Here is a 22,797-nt window from a genome sequence, read left to right on the forward strand (position 1 = left end):
ATCTCTCGCTAAACCGTCTTGGCCTTTACCATGCCACCATGTAAGGCCTCCACATATGTTGTATAAGCCAACCAGAGAGGACACTTGAAGCTGTTGACACTATGACTGCAGGCTGTTCTTTTTCTGTGACACAAGAAAACCAACACAGATTCCTATCACACTTGAATAAATAGACAGAGTGTTTCCATCACAGTCGCAGAAGTCAGGAACTCAATCAATATTGCGTCAGATTCTAAGACAACCGTGAGCTTTTATCTAACTCAAAATAAAGTGAATAAAAAAGCTTACCAGCAGATGACTTTAACCACCAAAGATCTTGCTGTGCAAGGAAATTGTATGACTCATTACACCTAAGGAAACTTTACATGTATTTACAAAAGCATAGATTTTCCTGTCACAAGTCCTCTGTGGTTAATACTGTGTATAATTCATCTCCCAGTTGTGTTATACTGTATATCTTGGTTGTATACTGTTAGTATATACATAAAGGTGCTTTCTTTGAACTCTTCCTGGTGTAAATCTCCCCCTGGGTGCTCTGGTTTCCTCCCACAGTCCAAACTAGGACTTGAAGGTAGCTGTAAATTAACTGCTAACTCTCAATTGCCTGTAGTTCTTAGTCTGAGTGTGTCAGCTGTCTTCACGTTAGCTCTGGTTCATCAGATGCAAGGTAATATACCCAACCTAAAGGCTATTGAAGGGGCTAAACAGAGACAAAACATAAGAAGACAATTTCAAAATAAAAAAGAAAACTTTCAACTTGAATAAATGTTAGTCGTTTCAGAGAGATACATTAAAGGTGCAAGATGAAGGATTTTTGCAGCGAAATATTACCATCAATTAAAAAAACAACTCCTTTCTTTTAACTACCTTCCTGTGCAGAACCTTTAGGCATGTTTGGGCCAGAAATTGGGGCTAAAGTAAGGCGTTTAATGGTGAGTAAGTGCCATGGGGTGAGAAGGGGGATCGACACAACCCTGATCGAGCTCTGGATGTCTCTGCAGGGGTATGGAAAAATAATCTTTAAAAAAAATTAAGTCTACTCCCTCAGGGTGGAATGAGGGGTTGATGTGGAGTGTAAGCATGACCAAGGGTAACATCCGGGGCTTAGTGGGGTTGTCACAAGCCCCTGGTCGTGCCAGGAATGTCCCAGCGGCCTGAAAACCACTGGCTACCTAGGGGGTATTACCAGGGGTGAAGGCCTGGACAAAAGAGATGCTGTTGAGCTTGACCTTAGCTGCTTAGGGACACGTGTAAATGTCCACCTTTAAGAGCCGTCAGTGTTTTTTGATCTCTATAACAAACTTTTCAGATATCAAGCTCCATATTAGATTTATGGGATTGTCTGGTGCACAAAACAGTGCTTCAGTTTGACTTATTTAAGTTGTGAATTCCCCAAAAACTGGTTGGTTCAAGGAAAGTGGAGGAGAGTAAGCAATCAGTCAACAACACAAGGGAAACAGCAAATGTTTTACTTCACATTTTTCTTTTCTTCTTTTTTTGCTTAAGTCCAAGATTTTTTGTATAAATTCACTAGATATGTTGGAATATGGTTGGTGTAAACATGTGGAGACACTGAGATCTATTTGTGACTGATTTTTTTATTTAGTTCGTTAGAATGTTTTCATCATTTTCATAGCTGGATGTGATTTGGGCAGTGCAAATATAGGGACCCACCACGTCACTGGGCATTACGGCAATTGCCCAGCCCTCTTGAAGCTACAGATAAAGATATAAAATCATAAGCAGTCTGTTGTTAGCTGATGTCACTGCCTTCATTGAACATTAACAGCCAGCTAAATACGGTCATTGGAACATCATAACAGAGAAAATTTGGTCTGGTGGTTCATAACACAGTGACACAACAAACCTAACAGGGACTTTAAGTACTCAGGGTAGTGGTGCTTTTTGGATTATGAGGAAGCTAGTTACGCCTGTGTGTGTCTATGTTCCACAAACCCCAAGGGTCTGGTCAAAGAAATACTTGCATATTCAGTATAAACTCAGCCCATAACAAGGGGGCTTTAGTAGTTGAAAACCTGCATGGCACTGTGTATGCAACATGCAGTTAAAAGTTTGAAATGAATGGAAATGTTTATTTTTCCACAACTGCTGCAAAGAAAGAGGAATACCTCAACCGTCTGTTTTTCCCTTTAAGTTGTCTTTCTGTGTGTAGCTGAAGGGTGTCATGTTGCACAGATTATAAAGCATGTATATGACAAACATGCTATTTGTAGGTATATACATTTACTTGATTTAAGAACCATCTGCATCTGTATTTGCTGAAACATTTACCAAATGGAATACCCCCCACCTCTTATAAGAGTAAAACTATAGTGTGTATTCCAATAACTCCGTCTGTCCCTATAATCATCGCGGTGTGTGTTCTCCCTTTCTACAGGCAGACATCCAGGTGGAAACCATGAGGCAGCACTTTCAAGAGGAGTCACTTGACTATGTATGCAAACTGCAGGAGATCCAAGAGAGGAAGAAGTTTGAGTGTGTGGAGCCGGTGAGTAGCTGACCACAGCAGCATGTCAACAATGATGTGGTTTCTCTTTCACTTTATTAAAGCATAGGGCAATAGAAAATATGTGAAATGGGGCTAAGTTTCTGTTTTACATTTGTAAACCCACACATGACAATACAATGGCTGTGTTGAGTTTTTGTTTCACTTGTGATTTGATTAGACTGAATTAATGTCTTTTATCTATGTCTCCCTCTGTTGTGATCTCTTTAGATGCTGGCCTTCTTTCAGACGGTCTTTACCTTTTATCATCAGGGCTTTGAGCTTGCCAAAGACTTCGACCATTACAAACGAGCGCTGCAGATCAATATACAGAATGTAAGTCATATTTGTGCTTCATTTTGATGTTTTAATAGAGATTAGGGCTCGCATTCATAACCATTCTAAGAATCCTCTCAGAGATCTTCTGTCTTTGCTTGGAAATTAGGATTTTTTTACGCTAGGAGTCCTAGCTCAGATTGATTCAGAGACATTCCCAGAGCAAATCTGGGCAAGGAGAGGAAAGAAACTTTTGCCATAGTGAGGAGGTGGGATGACTGTTGCTAGGTGGGACAGCTGTGATTGGTTGATCCATTAGTTGACAAAAAAGCCATACTTTGAAAAGTGTACAACAGACAAAAACTACATGCTCCTGTGCAGTAGTCCCTTCACATGCTGATAGTTATATCATAACATGAAGTACCATTAATCAGCGATAGGATGCATCTGTGAAGTAAAACACATTTAGAGAGGTCACCATGCATGTCTAACTTTGCACTGAGGGCAGTCCAAGCTGGACTGAAATGTCTGCATTAATAGTGTTTGTCTGTCAGCCTTATTCAAGGCTCTGTGGGTCCCTTTCTTGCTCTACCATATTTACTTCCCAGTGTTTATTTACCAAACTGGTAAATATAGCATTTAATATAACTGACTTCAACAAGTGGTTGTTATATTATCTATCACTCCATCTTACTGCTATTTTATCCTGTCTGAGAAACCTTTTAGACTCTTAAAAGTCCTCATCAGTAGTTTTAGCAATTTTCCACCGAAGGAGCTCTCTCTGTAGCTAAGATGCTTTATGAATAACTTTTATCTTTACAAGGACTGAGTCTTATCTGTGAAGAGAACTTCTTAGAAAACGCCATGATTCAAAGAGTTTTCACAGAATTTCTTCACCAGGATTGCCTCTTTATGCTAAAGGGAAGCTTTGTGAATATGGCCCCAGGATTAACCCAGTCTTGTAACCCATCAACAATCATAATTTCTCATCATTTAATTGATGGTATATGCATCTAGGAACAGACATGAATTTCTCTGTAATTCCAGAGAAGCCAGCAGTTGGCGATAAACAACTTCCTGGCAAGAAGTCTTTTTCCGTGTGGTGTTTTACTCTGCAACACAAACGTAACTTTTTGTCCATAACATCCAGGAGTAATGATGTTCGCCTTTTGAGTCTCAGTTTAGTGTGATGAGCCCCCAAAAGAAGCAGATTTTAATGGGATTTACTCACAATTAAGGGGAATAAATAATGAAAATATCTACATAGGTGGAGCAATGATTTCTGATGTGTTTTGGGGAGTAGGTGATCTAAACGCTGATCTGTTACAAATAAATTATCACACGAATAGATGGTACTGTAGGCAGTGATTTGAATAAGGTTATTCCTGTATGTTTTTTTTCCTTACATGCTATTTTACCCATATACCCCAAGCCTGCTGGTACATAACTGATCATTACAGCTTGGTCTACAAATATACAACAAATGTAAACCATTGCACATCACATAGTAAAGTAAATGACCTGTACATACATAGAGATTAGGATTAATCATATTATCTGCTGCTGAAAATGATGTACATGTTCTTTTCTACCTCATCAATGAGTCTTGAAAGTGAAAGTGAAAGGATTAAAACAGAGAAATTGTAGGTGGGAAACCCCCAAGAAACACTTTCAACTGGTTTCTGGAAACTAAAGGGATTTCCAAAGGAAGAGCAATAGTTTTGGTTTGTGTTGGCCTCTAATTAAGAAGGACTTCCCATCTGAAACATTAATGTTAGGAATTGACTTCCTGAAGTGAATGTTTACTTCCTCTCCCTCCCAGACAAGGAGTCGATTTGAGGGCACACGGTCTGAGGTGTACGAGTTGATGAAAAGGATCAGAGAGGCGCCTCAGGAGTACAGACAAACCAGCCCCATCAGCTGTGAAGGCTACCTCTATGTACAGGAAAAACGTAAGATCCTGATTCACTTTACATGTTTTTGAGTATGGGGTTCATATCACCTTTAGGGCAAAAATACCTATAAAAGCGTACATTATTTGTCAAATGCAATGTTTGTATAAGCAAATAATCTGTGCCCGTTTTCTGTAGGGCCGCCTCCCTTTGGTTCAAGCTGGGTCAAACGCTACTGCACTTTTGTTAAAGAGCAGAAGATACTGCACATGGTGACCTTTGACCACAGATCAGGTGGAAAGATTGTGAGTAGTTTTTTAATTTAGGTTTCCTTTTTTACTGGCATTTGTCATGCAAATTATTATTTTAAGTATAAGAATGATAAAAAATATAGTTAAATTTTGTTTTCTGGTGATGTTGGATGAATGAAGGGCTTTTTTTTTTTTTAATTTCATGGTTATTTATTCAAAAGTCCTCATGCTGCTGAACGGTTCTTTTTCAGGTTTATGCACCATTTTTGGCAGGTTAATAAGGATATAGAAGTGTTGATCAGTGGTCTTAACAAGTCTCATTTTGTTTGCATAATAAGGATTGAATTGAAGTTAGCAAAAATATTTTTTCTCAATAGACAAAACAGATATCGGCAGCCTTATGCTTTTGGGAAGTAATTACAGTCTAAAAAAGAGAAATTAATCGAAATATACACTTACTAACTACTTTTCTAAGGTATGCCTATTCATATTCATGGGGGGGGGTCTTTGTAGGTGGTCTGTCAGATTTAATGTTGTTTATGTACGTCCTGAGCCTTCTGTTTTTGTGTAACGCTTAGAAATGGTACCATGTGTAAATCCTTGCCAGTGAGACCGCCATGTCTGACACCAACAGCCATGGCATGTTCAAAGTCACTCAAATCGCCTTACTTCTCCTCTGCATGTATAAACTACTCAGCATTGTTATTTTTTCATAAGTCCCCAATTTGTGATGTAAATATTATTTTGATTAATGTTTTGACATCACTTATTTTTGCATCCCTGCCCATGCAGTAAATGATTTTACTTTCACCCACAGGGGGAGACAGAGTCAGTCACGCTCAAATCCTGTGTCCGTAAAACGACAGACATGCTGGACAGGAGGTTCTGCTTAGAGCTTGACATCACAGATCGGTACATTATCACCTTACGTCACTTTCAAACAAACTGTAATAATATCAGAGCTCTAGGTTTCATTTTACATGTCGCAGCTGACACACTTTGTGAAAAAGGCTCTCTTGTATGATGTGTTATGTGTCTTACTCATACAAGCCACAGAGCACATAAAGTATCTACTGTTATATGAATTATATGAAACACCATTTAAGTTTTACCCAAGGTCTTTGCTTCACACAGTTACCATTGAGAGTTCAGCTAGTTGCTGTATTTTTCTAGAGGACAAGAATTTGTCACACCCAGCTCTGCCCTCCTGTAATAGATAGCGTCTAGTTTTATCAGACAACATAACCCTGCCCTGCCTCTTTACTGTAGTATTAATAGAAGTGCAATACCCCAGATTTAGTGTTGAAATTCAAGTCCACACATCCATTCTGATTGGGATAAGTAACTTGATATCCATCTGCTCCCACGTGATTAAACATCCCATAAACCAGCTGGGATGACTAATGCGGCTCGTATTTGTAGTTACAGCAAATCCAAGGTGCTGGTGCCCTTCACAGAGATTTTACAAGAATGTTTATTGTTTTATATTGACAGTGACATCCTCTAATGGCCTGACTGTATTGTTCCTCTGAGGCTTTACCTAATTCTGATGTGGTATTACTATCCCTCAGGCCTGGGACGGTGCTCACAGTACAAGCTCTGTCTGAGGATGACCACAAGTTCTGGATGCAGGCCATGGGTGGGAAGGAACCTGTGAGTCAGCCGGCTGAGCTATGTCATCATCTAGCACTCACACTTGGCTCCTGGAGCCTCACTGTGTTCTGTTAAACTGTCAATTTATGGAAAGGAGTTTAACTCTCCACCAAATATCTTTACTTTACTTCTAACTCAATGCTTTTATGGCATTTATGAGGCTAATATGATTTTTGTTGTCTGTTCTTGCAGATTGGACATTATCTTGGGAGGACTTATTCTAAAGAAAGAGGAAGTAAGCATTTTGTTTGTAATATGCAGGTTGTCCGGATTTCTAAAATGTCAATACTTTTTTGATACCAGAGGTTTTAAAACAATGCAGTCTTGAAAAGTACAGTACCTTTGAACAAATACAGACCAACTTCCTCTTGATCATCACCCTGATGGAAATTAGATCTACAGTATGCACACTGACACAATGGATACACAAAATACAACATTGATAGTACAAACGTACAGAAATGCCATAGCTCAAGTAGAAAAGAAACACACTCCAACCAAGCTGAGAGAGCAGCTGAAGTGGTTAAAAAAACTGCAGTGCTAAAACTGCAAGCAAAGGAGTTGTTTTTTTTTTGTAAATAACATTTATTTAGAATGTCTTAGTGTGTTTACTGATTTGTTTGTTGTCAAGTTTTTATTTAATTTATGTACCTGGTCCTTTGTCCAATTGTACTTCCTTTATTCTCATTTGTAAACTTGGGTAGGGTGGGTTAAGGGAATAAATGTTCTGGATTGTTTTTGAAAATCTAAAAATAAAGTATTGAAAAAAGAAAAAAAAAGTGCATTATTAAGAGAATCAAATAGCTGTATAGTGGCAAACCTGGGCTTTTGTTTGGAATACATTTTTAGTTTCACCCACTTATTCGGGATCAGTAGGACCTGATAAGTTTTAAAAAACTCAGCTATTAATAGGAGAGAGGGATGGGTAGTAATTTGAATGATGGACATGTTCAGGCTAAGCATCAACAAAATTACATGAAACTTTTTGAATTTGCTGGAAATTTTCCTTTCCTTAATGCATATAATTTCAAAGAAATTTCCCTAAAAGTTCCCCAAAGCAAAATCCCCTTGAAATGCCTTATGGAATTCCCCGAAATTTACTAATACATTGCATGCTGGTTTGACCACTATGTGATCCATAGCCTTTAGCAGCTCTGCTCCCCGCTTCTGGAACTCGTCCCACCAGACAACCACAACATAGACTCTCTCTCCATTTTTAAATCTTGTCTAAAAACTATCTTTTCCAGTTGGCATATTCAGATTGATTGATTGATTTCTTTATGCTCACCCACACACTGTTTTATTTGATGTTTTAATTAATTGCTAACCTTTCACATCTTATATGTTTTAACTTTGCCTTGTAGGGTGACTTTAAGTGCTTTGAAAGGCCCCTATATTATTATTGTTATTGTTATTGTTATTGTTATTGATATTATTATTATTACCCAAAATTCTAAGAAAATAATAGGAAAATTCCCAAACACAGTCCCTGAAAATTGCATGACATAAAGAATTTGAAAAAAATGTACAAATACATTTCCCAAGTCCAATAGAATACCAACACATTTTAAAGCTAAATTCCCCTGACAAGTCAAATGGAAAAATTTGGACAAAATTAAAAAAAAAAAAAAAGAAATCATCATGATGTTGCAAAGATAAAATGTCATGTCCTCCTGTGTAAATATAGGGATTCCAGTATTTGGTCATTTCCTGTAGTATTCAAAACAAGAAATTACCCAATAAGAGATTTCTATGACTGACTTTGTTGCCATGGTGCCAAAACAGTTATAAATAAATATTTTTTTTATTAGTATCATAGAGCTTAGTTTAAATTCTGGATTCATCACAGACCTTTTAATCATCTTGTATAAAGCTTCACCTGGTTTAAACATCTCTTCTGCTTGTAGTTGATGCCCAGCTGGATGAAGTGGGTCTGAGTTTTGTGAGGAACTCCATCAGCGCCATAGAAACGAGAGGTGAGCTTCAGATATGTAGATCTGAGAGTATACCAGTGTGGTTTATGATTTATGATGACGATTTTAAAATGAGGATTCAGAGATGGTAAAAGACTACATTGGTGCATTATCTCAGTGTGTACAGAAGGGGGCAGACTTGCTTCAGTCTTGAATAAAGTCGCTGCACAAACTGAAGATGATATAAATGGCTATCTTTGCATAGCAGTGTAGTTCTTATTAAATTGCATAAGTCTTGCAGGCTTATCTGACCTCTTTTTTCAGTCAGACTTTGGGTCTTATAACATGTCAAATGTTTCATTCTGTGCATGGTGATCTATCCTTCTAAAGTTAGTTCTGATTCATGCAACAGCTGCAGAAACATGGTTGTATTTATCAAACATCCACTCTTAGTTCTGAGTGATTAAAATGTTCTTGTTTTCATTTTATTGTTTGCTTTGTTTTTGTTTTTTGTTTTTTTTTTTCCTTTTAAAGCACCTTGCATCTTTATTAAGAAAAATACCAAACATATGAAGCTTCATTACTGTTATTCCTTCTTAGGTATTAATGATCAGGGCCTGTACAGAGTTGTCGGGGTAAGCTCCAAGGTACAGAAGCTGCTCTCATTAATGATTGGTAAGTTTAAGCTTCTTCTCTTCTCTCTGCTCCAGAAATGTACTTATGCATAGAGTGTAGCCGAATAAAGCTAAATTTTTAATTTGTATGCTTCTGCACTATCTCTGTGATATTCCTTTGCCCCTAGTTAGTTGAATGTGCAGTGGTAATGGATGTATGTGTGTCGGTCGGATATTAAAAAGAGAGTGACCGACATTTAGCCCATGATTCAGCTTGTCAGAGCTGTATTCCTCCAGTGTGCAACAAGTGTCATGTGTATCATTGCCCTGCTTCTATTCACTTTATGTCCTGCAGACAACTGCACACAGTTCCTCCCATTTATGCCCGTACACTTTTTTTTCCTTTTTGCTTCATTAACACACCACCTCTAACGCCTTTTTTGTGAATTCTTTCATTCCTCACTTGTTTCAAATTCCTTTAATTCAACTTCTTTTCTGTAAAGCTTGTCCTCTGTCCCTTCCACTGCTCTGTGTCTGCTCTCTGGTTTCCTGCTGGCTCCAGCAGACACCAGCTCACTTTCAGCTCTGTGTTCAGAATGACAACAAACTCAAACAGCCGCCAGCCTGGCTCAGCTTCGTCTCTAAAACCCTCCGGCCTCCCAACCTGCAGACTCATGCTGTAGACTACCATTAATGCTCTGCTGCAGCACTCTGAAAAGTTTCTTTTTAAGCATGAATATTACAGAAAATGATTGAAAGTGCAAGAGAGAGTTTTACTTTAATGTTTGCCAATGTTGGATATCTAATTGACTTTAAAAACATAGAATATTATCATGCCGCTACCATGAACTCAAATGACTTAAATGCATGGCAGACTACTTCAACACCAAACCGACACATTCACAATCATTTCCTGCATACAGCAGTCCAGTGAGTGGGTGAGAAAAGCTTTAAACCCTGAAGAAAGACTTTGGATCCTCCCACTCCTCCTCCTACTTTGCATCTCTCACCCACCGACATGGCCACGGTCCAATCAGGGAAGGACAGAGCAATATAAAATGAGTCTCCCATCATTTTACAGTACAAACAAAGACAGCGGCACCTATTGAATGTCAGGCAACTGAATAACAGGAAGAAGGCAGTCAAAGTGAGCTCCGTCTGTTGTACTGTGTGTGGCAGGGAAGTGGATGGAGTTGTCAGGATATGGCTATGGTAGGATAGTTGCTGAGCTATCATTCTATAGATATAATTGCAGAGTGAGGCAAATTTGAGGAATGCTGTCGGATGTTTCTGTGGAACCACTTCCACATTTTCATGGTTTAAGGTGGAAATGACCATTAATGCTTTGGAAACTTAATGATGTATCATGGTGCATTTATTCCAGAATATTAACATACTCCTTGTATTAAATTGTATCAGTTTAGGACATGTTGTTATAACAACTGTCTTTTACTTAAAGGATCAGTTCAACAAAATGACAACACAGTTTTTGACCTGAAGGTCACGACCTTCTCAAGGGTTTTAGGAGAAAGATACAGGAGTAAACATGGTAAAACTAAAGTTGTTGTCAATCAAATGTGTTAATAGCACTTATACATATACTGTTACCCAAAGTATTGACTGTTTATTACGATGAACAGGCGTCTTTTGCTCCTGTTGGAGAAGTTAAAATATTGCTAATTTAAGTGCTAACATATTCCACTGGTGAAATCAGTTGAAGCCAGAGTCAGAAACTCCACCGTAGATGATTAGATAAATGTTATGACCGTCACATTCATTTCAGGTCTATTAGAGTTACGAAATCTAATGAGGATGTGGGCATGCACAGCTCTGGCAGTAACCTGAGCTTGACAGGCAGGTGCTACCGTAGTTTATAAATTTGAGAGCTTGTTGGTAGATATAACTCATGCTGAGGCCAGAAGGAAACAGTAGAAACAAGACTGCCCATAAGGGGGGATAAGGGGGAGAGCTTTCTGGGGCCCTGCCAAATGAAGGGCCCGTGGAGGTCAGCAAAATCATGGTCCTTGCCTGAAAAATAACCACTGTTATGGCCAAATATAAAGTGGAAGAACCTGAAATAACTTCAGAAATGCATAACGATGCATAATGACTGCAAAAGTGGGTGGGAAAATGGAGAAAAGCAGTTAAAAAGTGGCAAAAATGGGATAAAAAGGCAAAAAAGGGCAACAAAGGAGGGAAATAGTGTTAAAGCAAGCAGCCAAGCAGTTAAAAAGAGGAAAAATCTGGCTAAAAGTGGCAAAAATGACAAAATAGGCATAAAAAGAGATAAAAGGTAAGCAAGGATGCTAGCACCAATGCTACTGATCCAACACACTTGCACTGATGTTATCAATAAATCACAACTAGGAAGGCCCATTCTCTTGGATTTTCAGGGGCCCAGCCAAATAGGAGAGCCGGCCTGAGTGGAGAATAACTTTATTAGGCTGATGGGTTTTGGCTTGTAGCTCTTTATTTAATCAAGAAATGTGGCCCAGTTCTGATACAGCTGCTGCTATACTATAGCAACATCCAAGCTAAGTGCTACACCGATGGCAGCCATGGCTATTGGCTTCCAGTACAACTAATCCCTGCCTGTTGCTACTGTCGTATTCTCCTCAAATGATATTAATCGATAAAGCCTGTTTTCAGACTTTGTGCCTGGAGCTTTGCAAGGTGTATTTGCCTGATGACAAACATGAAATCTGGCCAATCCATCGGCTTTGCAAGGTTACCTTTAGCCATCCTTCTAAATTATCAATGAGATGTCAAACATCTCTCAAGTAGGTGGAGTCTTTGGCAGTTTTTTGTGTCTGTTAGTAGCAGATACATATGCGTATGGAAACTCAAATTGCTCTTGTCTTGACTCTTTATCCGATTCCTCTTTTTAACATATACTGTTTGTTTCATGCTGGATATGGTATATTTTCTGTTGTTTATTTTCACTTCATCATTTTTTTAATTAATTTTTTTTCCCTCCATTTGTTTTTTTTGTTTTGACATGATCGTACTAAATCAATCCACCAATAGAGCTGTCAATCATGGCATTTTAAATATTCTAAACTTACCAAAGAGGAACTTCTCTGAAAAAAAGGGAAGTTGAAATCAGAAGAGAAATCAGAGTGATGAAAGCTTGAAATCATGACAGAAGCTGGGTGCGAGTAAAAAAAATCATTGGATGAGCAATATGTTGCAGCCAGTCATTAGGGATGCACAGTTTGGCTTTACAATACTTTCAGTGAGTTGCTTGGTTGTCCATCTTTTTCATACAGGCAATGGCTCAAAGGATGGATTAAGGTGGATAAGATTAACCCTGGCCTTAGTTTCACTCATTTGGACCATTTAATTAATCCAACCATCCATGATTTAAAAACAGTTCCATTTTATCAACTTTGTTGGATAGAGTTACAAATGTGTCTTTTAGTAGATATTGGCCTTTTCATAGCTTTCATCTGACGTCAGACACTCATGGACCTGCAAAACTGGCAAGCAAGAGAGGCTTCCTACTGCTGTACCCTATAGAGAAGTAGACAGTCTTGGTTTCCACCAATGTGTTTTAGTCAATATTATTATGTCTTTTTTTTTTTTTTTGGAAAGAAAGTTGATGTTCAAATGAAAGTGATAACTGAAGGAGACAAGCTGAGGTTATACCTCTACAGATCCCACGTGTTGTGTAATGATCCAAAGTGACAAAAAGGTACACTTTAAATGTTATTCTGCTGTTGTCCAACAATGTAAACATACACTGGGGCAACTGTGGCTCAGCAGGTAGAGTCGGGCGTCTCACATGTTGATGTGTCCTTGGGCAAGACGCTTAGCCCCAATTTGCTCCTACTGCTTTGTCAGTGGCGTGTAAATGTGTATGGGAAGGATGCATGTGGTTAGCCGGCTAAATGGCTAAATTTAGATGTCAAATTTTGTGCAGTAGCCAAGGATAGCTGCTATTGTCCTAAGCCTATCCCAGACATATCTGAATCTCTGTGTACATTTTACAATGTCTAATAATACATTAAACAACTTTTAATGAATTCAGATAACAGTGCAGATGGTGTAATTGTGTATTTTGACCGTTTGAGTGTGCTACAAATTTTACAGTGATATCTGTCAACAGAAACTGTAGCAGTTTATCACATCTGACAGCAGTACACAATTGAATTGAACAAAGACGGTAATCATCTTATTTTTTTTTCTTTAAGAGGTAGCCTTTTGAGTTTATTTGCATATTAGAATATGTGCAGAATCATTTCCAAGTTCAAGTAAAAGTTGTACAAAAAGGTGTATTTCCATTCCAGTTAAAGTTCCACCTTCACTTGATATTCTGCTTTGTGCTTAAAAGTTTCATTATCAGAACTATTTAATCTGCCACCACCAAAGTTGGGTATTTTCCAGTCCCAGGCCTAACAGCATCAAACTTGTTTGTGCTCCAGCAGACCGCATCAATCTCAACTCTCACACACTTAAAGCAGCAAAGCTTTTGCTACTAACACTCCACAAAAAACATTTTCTCTCAGAGGTTGATATTGGACAGGCCATTTTGTGGACAGAGCAGATGGAGAAACACAGTCCTCCCCACTGCAGCACTTTGAGGAAATCAAAAATAAATTTTCCCCTAACAAAGACCACCCACCACCCACTGAGATAAAGTCTGTGTGTTGACCTGAGCCCTGTACAGTACACGTGTCTGACTCACAACACTTCACTGCCACTGAAATTCATCAGAGGTTACTTAAGGTGTGACTAAAGCCCACTGAATTTTCAGCACAACACAGCCTTGGAGTCCCAGTGGAGGCGATGAAATAGTCAGGGATTAATTAAAGTTGTAATGAGTATAGAACCAGCAGCCCTCTGCAGAAGCTTTAACTTCCTTCTCTATCCACTGGGGTAAACTCCACCCAAAGGCTAGCACTGCTTTTATCCTCATAAGGCTAATTACAAGTTACATATTTATATTTCATATTTGGACTTTCGAGGTTGTCCACAAAATCACACAGAGGCTTTTTTATGAGGAAAAAATGTTCAGTGCTTTTTGTTGCTAACCCAGTCGATCGATTCTTTGTTAAATGTTCCTGATTGGTGCAGATGAGAAGAGCATTGATGTGGATCTGTCTACGAGTGAGGACTGGGACGTAAAGACGATAACAAGCGCACTGAAGCTTTATCTGAGGTAAGAATAAGTTCAGAGAAAAAGAAGACAGAAGTAGAAAATCTTACCCTGCAATAATTTAGATATTTGTCTGTGATGATCTATCTTTTTTGTTGTTTTTAACAGTTAAATGCTACTGTTTACCATTTGATTAATTCTCTACATTGCCATATATGATTACATGGTAAATATTTAGATTTCAGGACTGTTGAATGAAACAATTCACAAAAGATGAATATTTTATTCCATCCAACTATTTGACATGTTCTGAAACTGTACATTTTCATAGCACTGATGGTGTTTTTGACCTGCATGTCCTAGATCTGCATGAAGCCTTTTTTTTATAACTCTGACTGTCGAAGCAGAACTTTTCAGTTAAAGTTTTGAATAATATGACCACTTGAGAAAAGAGGACAAGTGGGCACACTATCTCAGTACCACAAACTTATTTTCAATCAGAGCTATTTAATCCAATTTAGATTCAGATTCAAAAACTTTGTCTGTCGTGACAGAAAGTTATTTTAGTCATGGTTCAACATAAAATACAAACCAAAGACAGTGGACACAATAATGATTCCTAAAATGGAGTTAGAAATTGTTTTATATGATAAAGGAGACAGGATTAAATAAAAAAATAACTTAGAGAACTATTTTGTGCAAATTACAGGTGTAAACGTAAAAGTTCAGTTTTTCTTGTGATTTATTTCAGAAAGTTTAATTTCCTTTTATTCTAGTTTCATTTCACACAAAGTGAAATATTTCAAACCTTTTTTTGTTTTAATCTTGATGACTCATGGAAGCTCATGAAAATTAAAAACCCACTATCTCAAAAATATTAGAAACTAGAAAAGCACTCGGAGCGGCCATTAGCCCTATCTCCCAATAGTAAGGAAACCTTAAACTTAAACAAACTAACAAACTAACTAACAAAACCTGCTGATCACATAACCTCCTTGGCAGAGGTAAAAATTGGAAAATTCTTATTTGCAGAGGAGTCTTGAGCCTTCGTTCGCTCACTCTGGTTCAGTGGTCAAGAATTTTGTCATTGTTTTCCACACATTGACAAAGCTTGGGTGGACCACCCAGGTATACAAGAGTGTGAACCCGGTTCTTCAGGTGGAACCTTTTAGGAAAAAGCATCACATTTCAGTGACAGCTAGGTCCAAACATTGTGACTGTAAATTTGTATGTGGCATTGTAACAGTGTAGTCCTTACCTTCTTTTTATCATTGCTGCTGTTTTTAACCGTCCTGTGTCTGTATGATGTATATGCACACCATCCTTTAATGCAATCTTCTAAACATTATTTAGATGTGAATTTTTTTCGTCTTGTCTGAATCAAAGGGAATGTAATTTGATGAGTGCAGAGACAGTTTTGACTGCTGTAAAACTCATTTGATTCATCTTAACAACCAACAAACCACACTGTGGCTGATCAGAACCACTTCTGACCTTAGGTAACCCCAACTAATGATGGAAAGGTTTTTTTTACAATTCTTTATACAACTGTCTCATCTTGATATGACACATTTCATCCACTGACAACTCTTCAACAACTTCTTCTCTAAATGGGAGTTAATTATTCTAAGTGCTTTGGGGTAATTAACTCAGTGCAAGGTCAGTTTTCTTACTGTATGCCTTTTCCACATTCATAAATTCCTCTCAGTTTGATGGTGACAGATTGTGCGGGTGAAGTTCAAAGTTTAATTTTGTTGCTTGGTTGTAAGAAGCTGAAGGAGTTTTTATTTAAATGCCAGTTTGTTTTTGTAAATGTGTGCAGTTGGCAGTACGTACATTGAGTTTGGCTCTGCTTATTCAAATGAATGGGAGAGTTTGGATTTTGTTTTAAATTCAAACAGTTAAAAATGCTCAAAAAGATCTAAAAGATAAGTTTATTTCTTGTATTAGTCAGTTGTTTATGCACCATAATTAGCAGATTATAAATGCAATCATAATGTACTATTTGATTGGATTTACCCGTAGATATACACAATAATTTCTTTGTAATTAGATTTTTTTTTACTGTGAGGCTAAATATGAATATCAAAAAGACAAAGTTTAATATTATGTAGTGTATGATATAAAATGTTTGCTGTTTTTCAGTAATGAGTAGCAGTTTAGTTAGATGTTGTCCTGTTTATGTCTTTATTGTGTTTTAATGTTATTTTGATTGGCTGTAGAACAGAATTGGAACTAGACTATCAGTTACACTTCTAATTGAATGAAAACCAATTTTCCTGCAAATGTCATCCACCATTGAAGCACTCATAGCATATCCATGTTGTTATTTGTTGTAAAGCTATGCCTAGTGTTGCTCTGTTTTGTCTTCTACATTGTCTCTGGCCTGCTTGAACACAGCAGGGTCAGTCTCAGTTTCCTCTGAGGCTAAGTACCTTTGGCCACTGGCCAGCTGCAGTGTGAAAGTACCTTCAGATGAACTTGGTTATCTCAATGCGTGCACCATCTAATTCCATCCCCTGGCTCAGCCACATTAATCATTGCTGTGTGCAGACCCTATAAAACAGTGTGCAGGCTATTTCTGTCCCCCCCATGCTCACTTCAACTCTCACTTCTCCCACCCCTTTCTCTCTCTCCCTCTCTATGAAGGAGCCTGCCTGAGCCATTGATGACCTATGGACTTTACAAAGAGTTCATTAGTCCTGCAAGTAAGTCTGACTACCTCTTCTTTTACCACCTCTTAATTTGAGTGTAATGCAGATGCTAACAAAGTGTACATGTGTGGTTACATGCTCATTGATTATGTGATAATGAACTATCCTGGATCTAATCGTATATGGAATATATGCTCTATAGGCTTATTCAAACCTCCAAGAAAAAAGGATTTTAACTTTTGTAACACATACAAAGATACCTTCAAAGCCTGATAATGATGAGAAAACTGGTGTGCATGCAAAGACACCTCTAGTATCTTTGTTTCTACTCAAGTGAATTAGGTAGCATGTCGAGGTGTCTTAAAACCAGAGTATTTTCAAATCCACATGTCTGAAATGCACAGTTTGTTAATTTCATCTCTAGGGCACTCTATCAAAACAACAACAATGTGACGAAAAAAGATCAGCGCTTCTCAGCTCCATCCACCTCTGTTGTTTACTTTTTGTTTTGTATTGTATTGAGGAATCTATTTAACAAAAATGCACTTCATTAGATGTATTTCCCAAAAAAATAAATCAGTGTTTTGGTTTCATGAATGAATGTCATAGAATGAGGGAGGAAAGCTTTTAATAGTTACCTTCCTGATTGCACTGCAGTTTACTTGCAAAGTAGTCTGGGATTGCTCATTACACAAACCAGGAAGAAATTCATCAGTGAAAACAAAATACACCTTATTGAGTGCAGAGTCATCAGTTCAGAAGAAAAAGTAAACCATGGAGGTTGGCCTGGTCTAGGATTAGAGATCCCTGTTACAGGGTGAGCTTGGGCGATCGATTTATAATAGATATGGGCATGTCAGTGCATAACATTTTTTCACGTAATTCAGTTTTTTATTAACTTTTATGGCAGTAGACAAGTATAAAAAACACACTGAAATGAATACAGAACTAACAAAAGAAGAAGAAAGCATTACAGACAATTAGTATAGCAGAAAATGGGTGCAACATTGCAAAACTATCAGAAATGAAAGGTCAGTTTAATTGCACGTATGGGTGTTTACATAGTCCATTGATTTCTTGACAGGATCAGGATCTTTCTACCAGTATATGATGGCTAAGAATGCCCTATGGCTCCTTACAGAAGTCAGGTTCCTGGTTGCCAGGGCTGCATGATGCTGTGTCCTTTGATCCAGCGTAAAAGCATTATATGGATTGTTGACAAAAGGAATCCAAGGCTGTTATATGTAGGGGATAAGAAATGTCTTAGTCTGCCACCTCAGTTCAAAGATCCAGCTTGACATAAATGGCTTTCTTGACACTGCTCTCAAACCAGCAATCTTCTCTGGCCAGTATCCTAATGTTGCTGTCCTCAAAGGAATCCAATCCAAACACTTTCAGGCTGGATCACAGGACTGAACATAATGCAGCCTTGGCAAACCTGAAGAGTCCCAGGAGGACATGGCCTCAGGTGAAACTGAGTCAACGACCTTCTGTTGACTCTCAGGTGACTGAGTTGACTCAGCTGCGAATGACTCTCAGGTGGCCACCCAGATCATTAGGATGTGGATGGTCTAGGGAGGCTTTGGATTCTAGCTCTGGCCTGGGTCACTTTAGAACTGGAGAAGCTTTTTAGAGGAGAGGCGCCTTTGTCAGACAGCTAATTACCATTTAAAGCCACAGACACAGACACTGCTCGTTCTGAGAAGGGCTGAAACAGAGGGGTTTTTAGACATGCAAAAATCCAATACCAGAGTGTTTTTTCATCAATAAACTCCACAGGTATGTTTTGGGGACCTCTGAGAACAATATAAACTTGTCTTAAAAGGGTAAAATATGTCCCCTTTAACTTTCTGCCTTTTTCTAGAGTCATTAAAAGTTTGGAGGAGATTGCATTTCCAAACTGGTAAACTTAATTGTTGGGCTTCAAAATGGCACTTTAGAAACAAGTGGGTGACATCACTGAGACTACGTCCATGTTCTGTATGATGTCAGCCCCACTGTCTCTTTGCTACATTTTCTTTCTCTCTTCAGCTGTTTATCAATAAGGGCAAAAAGGGCCTTAAAATTTATTTGACAGCATTAAACTGAGAGATCCAAAAATAATTTACCTATTTTTTGCTGAAGTTTTCTGGATCTTTTAGCCAAATTCAGCAACAGCAGTATATCAGATAATAAGCAGCAGTTTATCAGACAGAACTCTGCTTGCTTTTCTTGTGAGAAATTGTAATAAACTTGTTAGTGTCTTGTGAATCCAGCAGATAAAAAGCACTGCCTTTTCTTAGAAAATAATGTGTGATACTTCAACTTTTTTGCAACACTTTGCTCATATTACTAATTTCTACCAGTTTTAACAGATGGGAAGTTAAGAGGTTAAAAGTGACTAATGTGCTGTCATTTTCCTGCCCTTAAGGGTCCTGTGAGTGTGACCTTGAACAGCAAGGAGAAGCTTCTCTTTCCCGCCCACATAACCTCATTTGTATATGAAATGTTTTCAAAGCGAGCCAAACTTGAATCTTATTACAACAAGTGCTATAATTGGATCAGGTTGACATTTTTATCAGGCGCTTGCAATGCCCTCATAACGAGGGGGAAAAAATGGATTAGCAATGAATTTTTTTTTGACGGATGACAGCATCCATAAGAGGCTTTTTTCCACGTTTAAATCCTTGTCGTTCCCATAGTAATGATATTTTGTGCGTCTGTGTGTGTGTCTGTGCGTGGGCGGTCAGATGCCCATGTGTGAGGAAATGTTTAAGAGATGATCTGGGGGGTTTTAACACAACCCTTTTATACGGTAGCGACAGTAACGTAAAGCTATCTCTTTCGCCAGCATAGTGGTCCCTGCTGCCAAATTCTGGGAGGCTTACAACCATATATCACTATCACTGCTCTTCTTCACTTCCCTAAACTGGGATGTATCCTCTTCTTAACTTTGTACTTGAGGGTGAAAGCCTCATTCATTCATTCATTGTGTCCTTAAAGGTCCATTAAACTTTAATTTTCTGCATTGTTTCCACATCGTTTTTTAAAGACTTTTTTTGTATTGATAGAGGGCTCAGATCTTTCATTGAATCTTGTTTTTTTGTGTGCATTTCTTTACCTTTAACTTTGATTTTGCTCTTCTCAAATTAAAGGTGGTGTATGCAGTTTATTATCAGATCTCTTCAACGTGATATTTGCTAATGTTGTACAGTATTCAATCTCAGCTATGTTGGCTCTCTGCCATCCGAGCAGCACATTGAAATCCTTGTAGTTTAATGTGAGTGCATGGCTGCTTCTGTGTTTGAACAGAGGGCGGTAGTCCAGAGTCTCGCATCCAAGCCGTCCACTGCCTGGTCCACAAACTACCAGAAAGGAATCGACAAGTCCTCGGGCTGCTTATGAAGCATCTGGCCAAGTGAGTGTTCAGAGATCCTTGGTCATAGTTCACCCAATCTCCACCCACCTCTCTCTCTCTCTTTCTCTCTCTCAGTTTTCTCTCTTCCTGTCTGTCTCCTCATTCTCACTCCACATGCTTTTTCTCTCTCTCTTCTTCACTCCCACTCTCTTCACTCCCCCTTCCCTGCTGTCACTCCATCTCCTCTCTGTCTACTCACTCACTGCTGGGTAAGAAAATTGATGCTGCTGGCGCATTAACATTCTTTCTCTTTTGCCTTTTCTGGGGTCATTTTGGTTTAAATTTAAAGCTGTTGAAGAAGGATGGTGTAGCATACCTGTTCAGCATGCTGTCCTGCAGCCCACCAGTGTGGTGAAATGAAATGGACCTCTTAAATTAAGCTCTCCCTCAAGATTACTCCACACACCCTTGGATGGAGAGCTATTGTGCATCATTCCGTTTGTGAGATTAGATAGGGGGAAAGATTTTAGAAATAATGTTAGCTAACATTACAAGGTTTTACCTCAGCAAGCTTTTTATAAACTAAATATGAGCAAATTGAAGATAAGTAAATAATCCCTCTTCCCTGAGGCAGTGAAAGTCTGGTGGATCTTATTTCATAGAAACCCGCTGCAGAATCAGGCTCTGGTAAAAAGGCAGCGCTATTGAAATTGAATTTGGATTATCCAGCGTGAAATTCTCCAGACTGGAGAGACTCGAATATTTTTCTGAAGTTGGCGTGTGTGCATGTCCTGCAGGGGAAGGAAGCAGAGCCAGAATTTCACACTGCTATCTGAAATGGTTTCAGAGATGTTATAAATGTGAGTTGTCACCAATGTTTTTGTCTTCAAAGGCATCCTTTGAAGCTATTTAAACTGTCTCTCTGCAGACACACCGCATATCATCACATTTTCAGTGTGAAATCTCTTCACCTGCCCGTACAACTTTTTCCTCAAGTCAGGGCACATTCTTCACTTCACTTTCAGTGAGAAAGTTAGAGTCACTTCAGGCAGCTCATTACAATAAAAGATCACAAAAACATCTAATCAACTTATAATATCTTCACTTCATATATCATTAGCATGCCATAGAAGTGATCAGTAGAGTCACTGTTTCAAAATTTGGACATTTTGTTGCACTTGCAACTTATTATTGTATTTCTTTGTATGTCGACCATTTATGTTGTCATCGCTGTTAAGTTGTGAAATAAGTAGAAATCTTCATGTTAGAAAATTTGTTTCCCACTGTGTGTCCTAATATGGGACATACACATTCTGGACAAAAGTGTTTGTCCAACCTAACAACTACACCACCAGGGACTGTAACGACATTGTATTCATATAAAAGTACTTTAATATGGAGTTTTGCAGCTGTAACAGCCTCAACTCTTCTAGAAAATCTTTCCATAAAATTGTGCTGTGTTGCTGTGGGAATTTGCGCCCATTCATTCTGTCGAGCAATAATGAGGTCAGGCACTGATGTTGGACGAAAAAGCCTGGTTCACAATCTCTCACTGGGGTTGAGGTCATAGCTCTGTACGGGCCAGTCAAGTTCTTCCACACCAAGCTCATCAAACCATGTCTTTATAGTCCTTGCTTTGTGCACTGGGGCACAGTCATGTTGGAATAGAAGAGGGTCTCCCCCAAACTGTTGCCATGAAGTTGGAAGCATAGCATTGTTCAAAATGTCTTGGTATGCTGGAACATTAAAACTGCCCTTCACTGGAGTTTGCACAGTGCAGTCAGACAGGTAATGTTCTCTCAGCATCCACCAAACCCAGACTCAACCATCTGACTGCCAAAGGGTGAGGCAAGATTCATCACTACACAGGACACGTTTCCACTTCTCCACACAGTCCAGTGTTGGTGTGCTTTACACCATTCCACCCGATGCTTGGCATTGCACTTGGTGATGTGTGGCTCGCATGCTGCTGCTCGGCCATGGAAACCCATTCCATGAAGCTCCGCAACACAGTTTTTGTGCTTAGAACTCTTCAGCTATGGATTCAGCAGAACGTTGGCAACTTACGAACCATGCACCTTAGCAGTCATTAAACCTGCTCTGTGATTTTCATGGTCTTCCACTTCATGGCTGAGTTGCTGTGTTCCCTAAACACTTCCACTTTCAGTAATATCACTTACAGCGGACTGTGGAATATCCAGCAGGGATTAAATTTTACAGCTGTCTTATTGCAAAAATGGTATTCACCATAGTACCATGCTTGAAGTCATTGAACTCTTCAGAACAACCCACTTTGTACCACAGATGTTTGCAAATGGAGACTGCATGGCTAGCTGCTTGATTATATACACCTGTGGCAAAAGGTCTGATTGAAACACCTGAATCCAATAATTAACAGGTGAGGCCAAATACTTTTGTCCACATTGTGTATTTCATTTTATTTCTTGAATTTTGGTTGGAAAATATACTTGGGTGGCTGTAAATGTGTGGGGAACACTGTTACTGCATTTTTTAGGAACATTTTGGCTGTTGATGTGCTTGCTCACTGCCAAGTTTTACATCATAGGAAAACAGCAAAGATATTAAGGTTTTTATTCAGCAGG

General features: G+C 38.6%; 1 protein-coding gene across 3 annotated transcripts in view; it reads left to right on the top strand.

Moving 5' to 3' along the window:
• arhgap10 (Rho GTPase activating protein 10) overlaps positions 1 to 22,797 on the top strand; it is a 90,107-nt gene that overhangs the window by 36,352 nt on the left and 30,958 nt on the right. For all 3 annotated transcript variants that reach the window (XM_041785369.1, XM_041785370.1, XM_041785371.1), the window contains exons 6-17: positions 2,399 to 2,509; positions 2,738 to 2,842; positions 4,605 to 4,734; positions 4,873 to 4,979; positions 5,743 to 5,837; positions 6,497 to 6,578; positions 6,771 to 6,813; positions 8,486 to 8,554; positions 9,092 to 9,166; positions 14,182 to 14,266; positions 16,853 to 16,911; positions 20,149 to 20,254. In XM_041785369.1, the coding sequence (XP_041641303.1) occupies positions 2,399 to 2,509; positions 2,738 to 2,842; positions 4,605 to 4,734; positions 4,873 to 4,979; positions 5,743 to 5,837; positions 6,497 to 6,578; positions 6,771 to 6,813; positions 8,486 to 8,554; positions 9,092 to 9,166; positions 14,182 to 14,266; positions 16,853 to 16,911; positions 20,149 to 20,254 (1,067 nt within the window). The remainder of the gene's footprint in view (positions 1 to 2,398; positions 2,510 to 2,737; positions 2,843 to 4,604; positions 4,735 to 4,872; positions 4,980 to 5,742; positions 5,838 to 6,496; positions 6,579 to 6,770; positions 6,814 to 8,485; positions 8,555 to 9,091; positions 9,167 to 14,181; positions 14,267 to 16,852; positions 16,912 to 20,148; positions 20,255 to 22,797) is intronic.

This window comes from Cheilinus undulatus, linkage group 4 (genome assembly GCF_018320785.1).
Source record: "Cheilinus undulatus linkage group 4, ASM1832078v1, whole genome shotgun sequence".
NCBI lineage: Eukaryota > Metazoa > Chordata > Actinopteri > Labriformes > Labridae > Cheilinus > Cheilinus undulatus.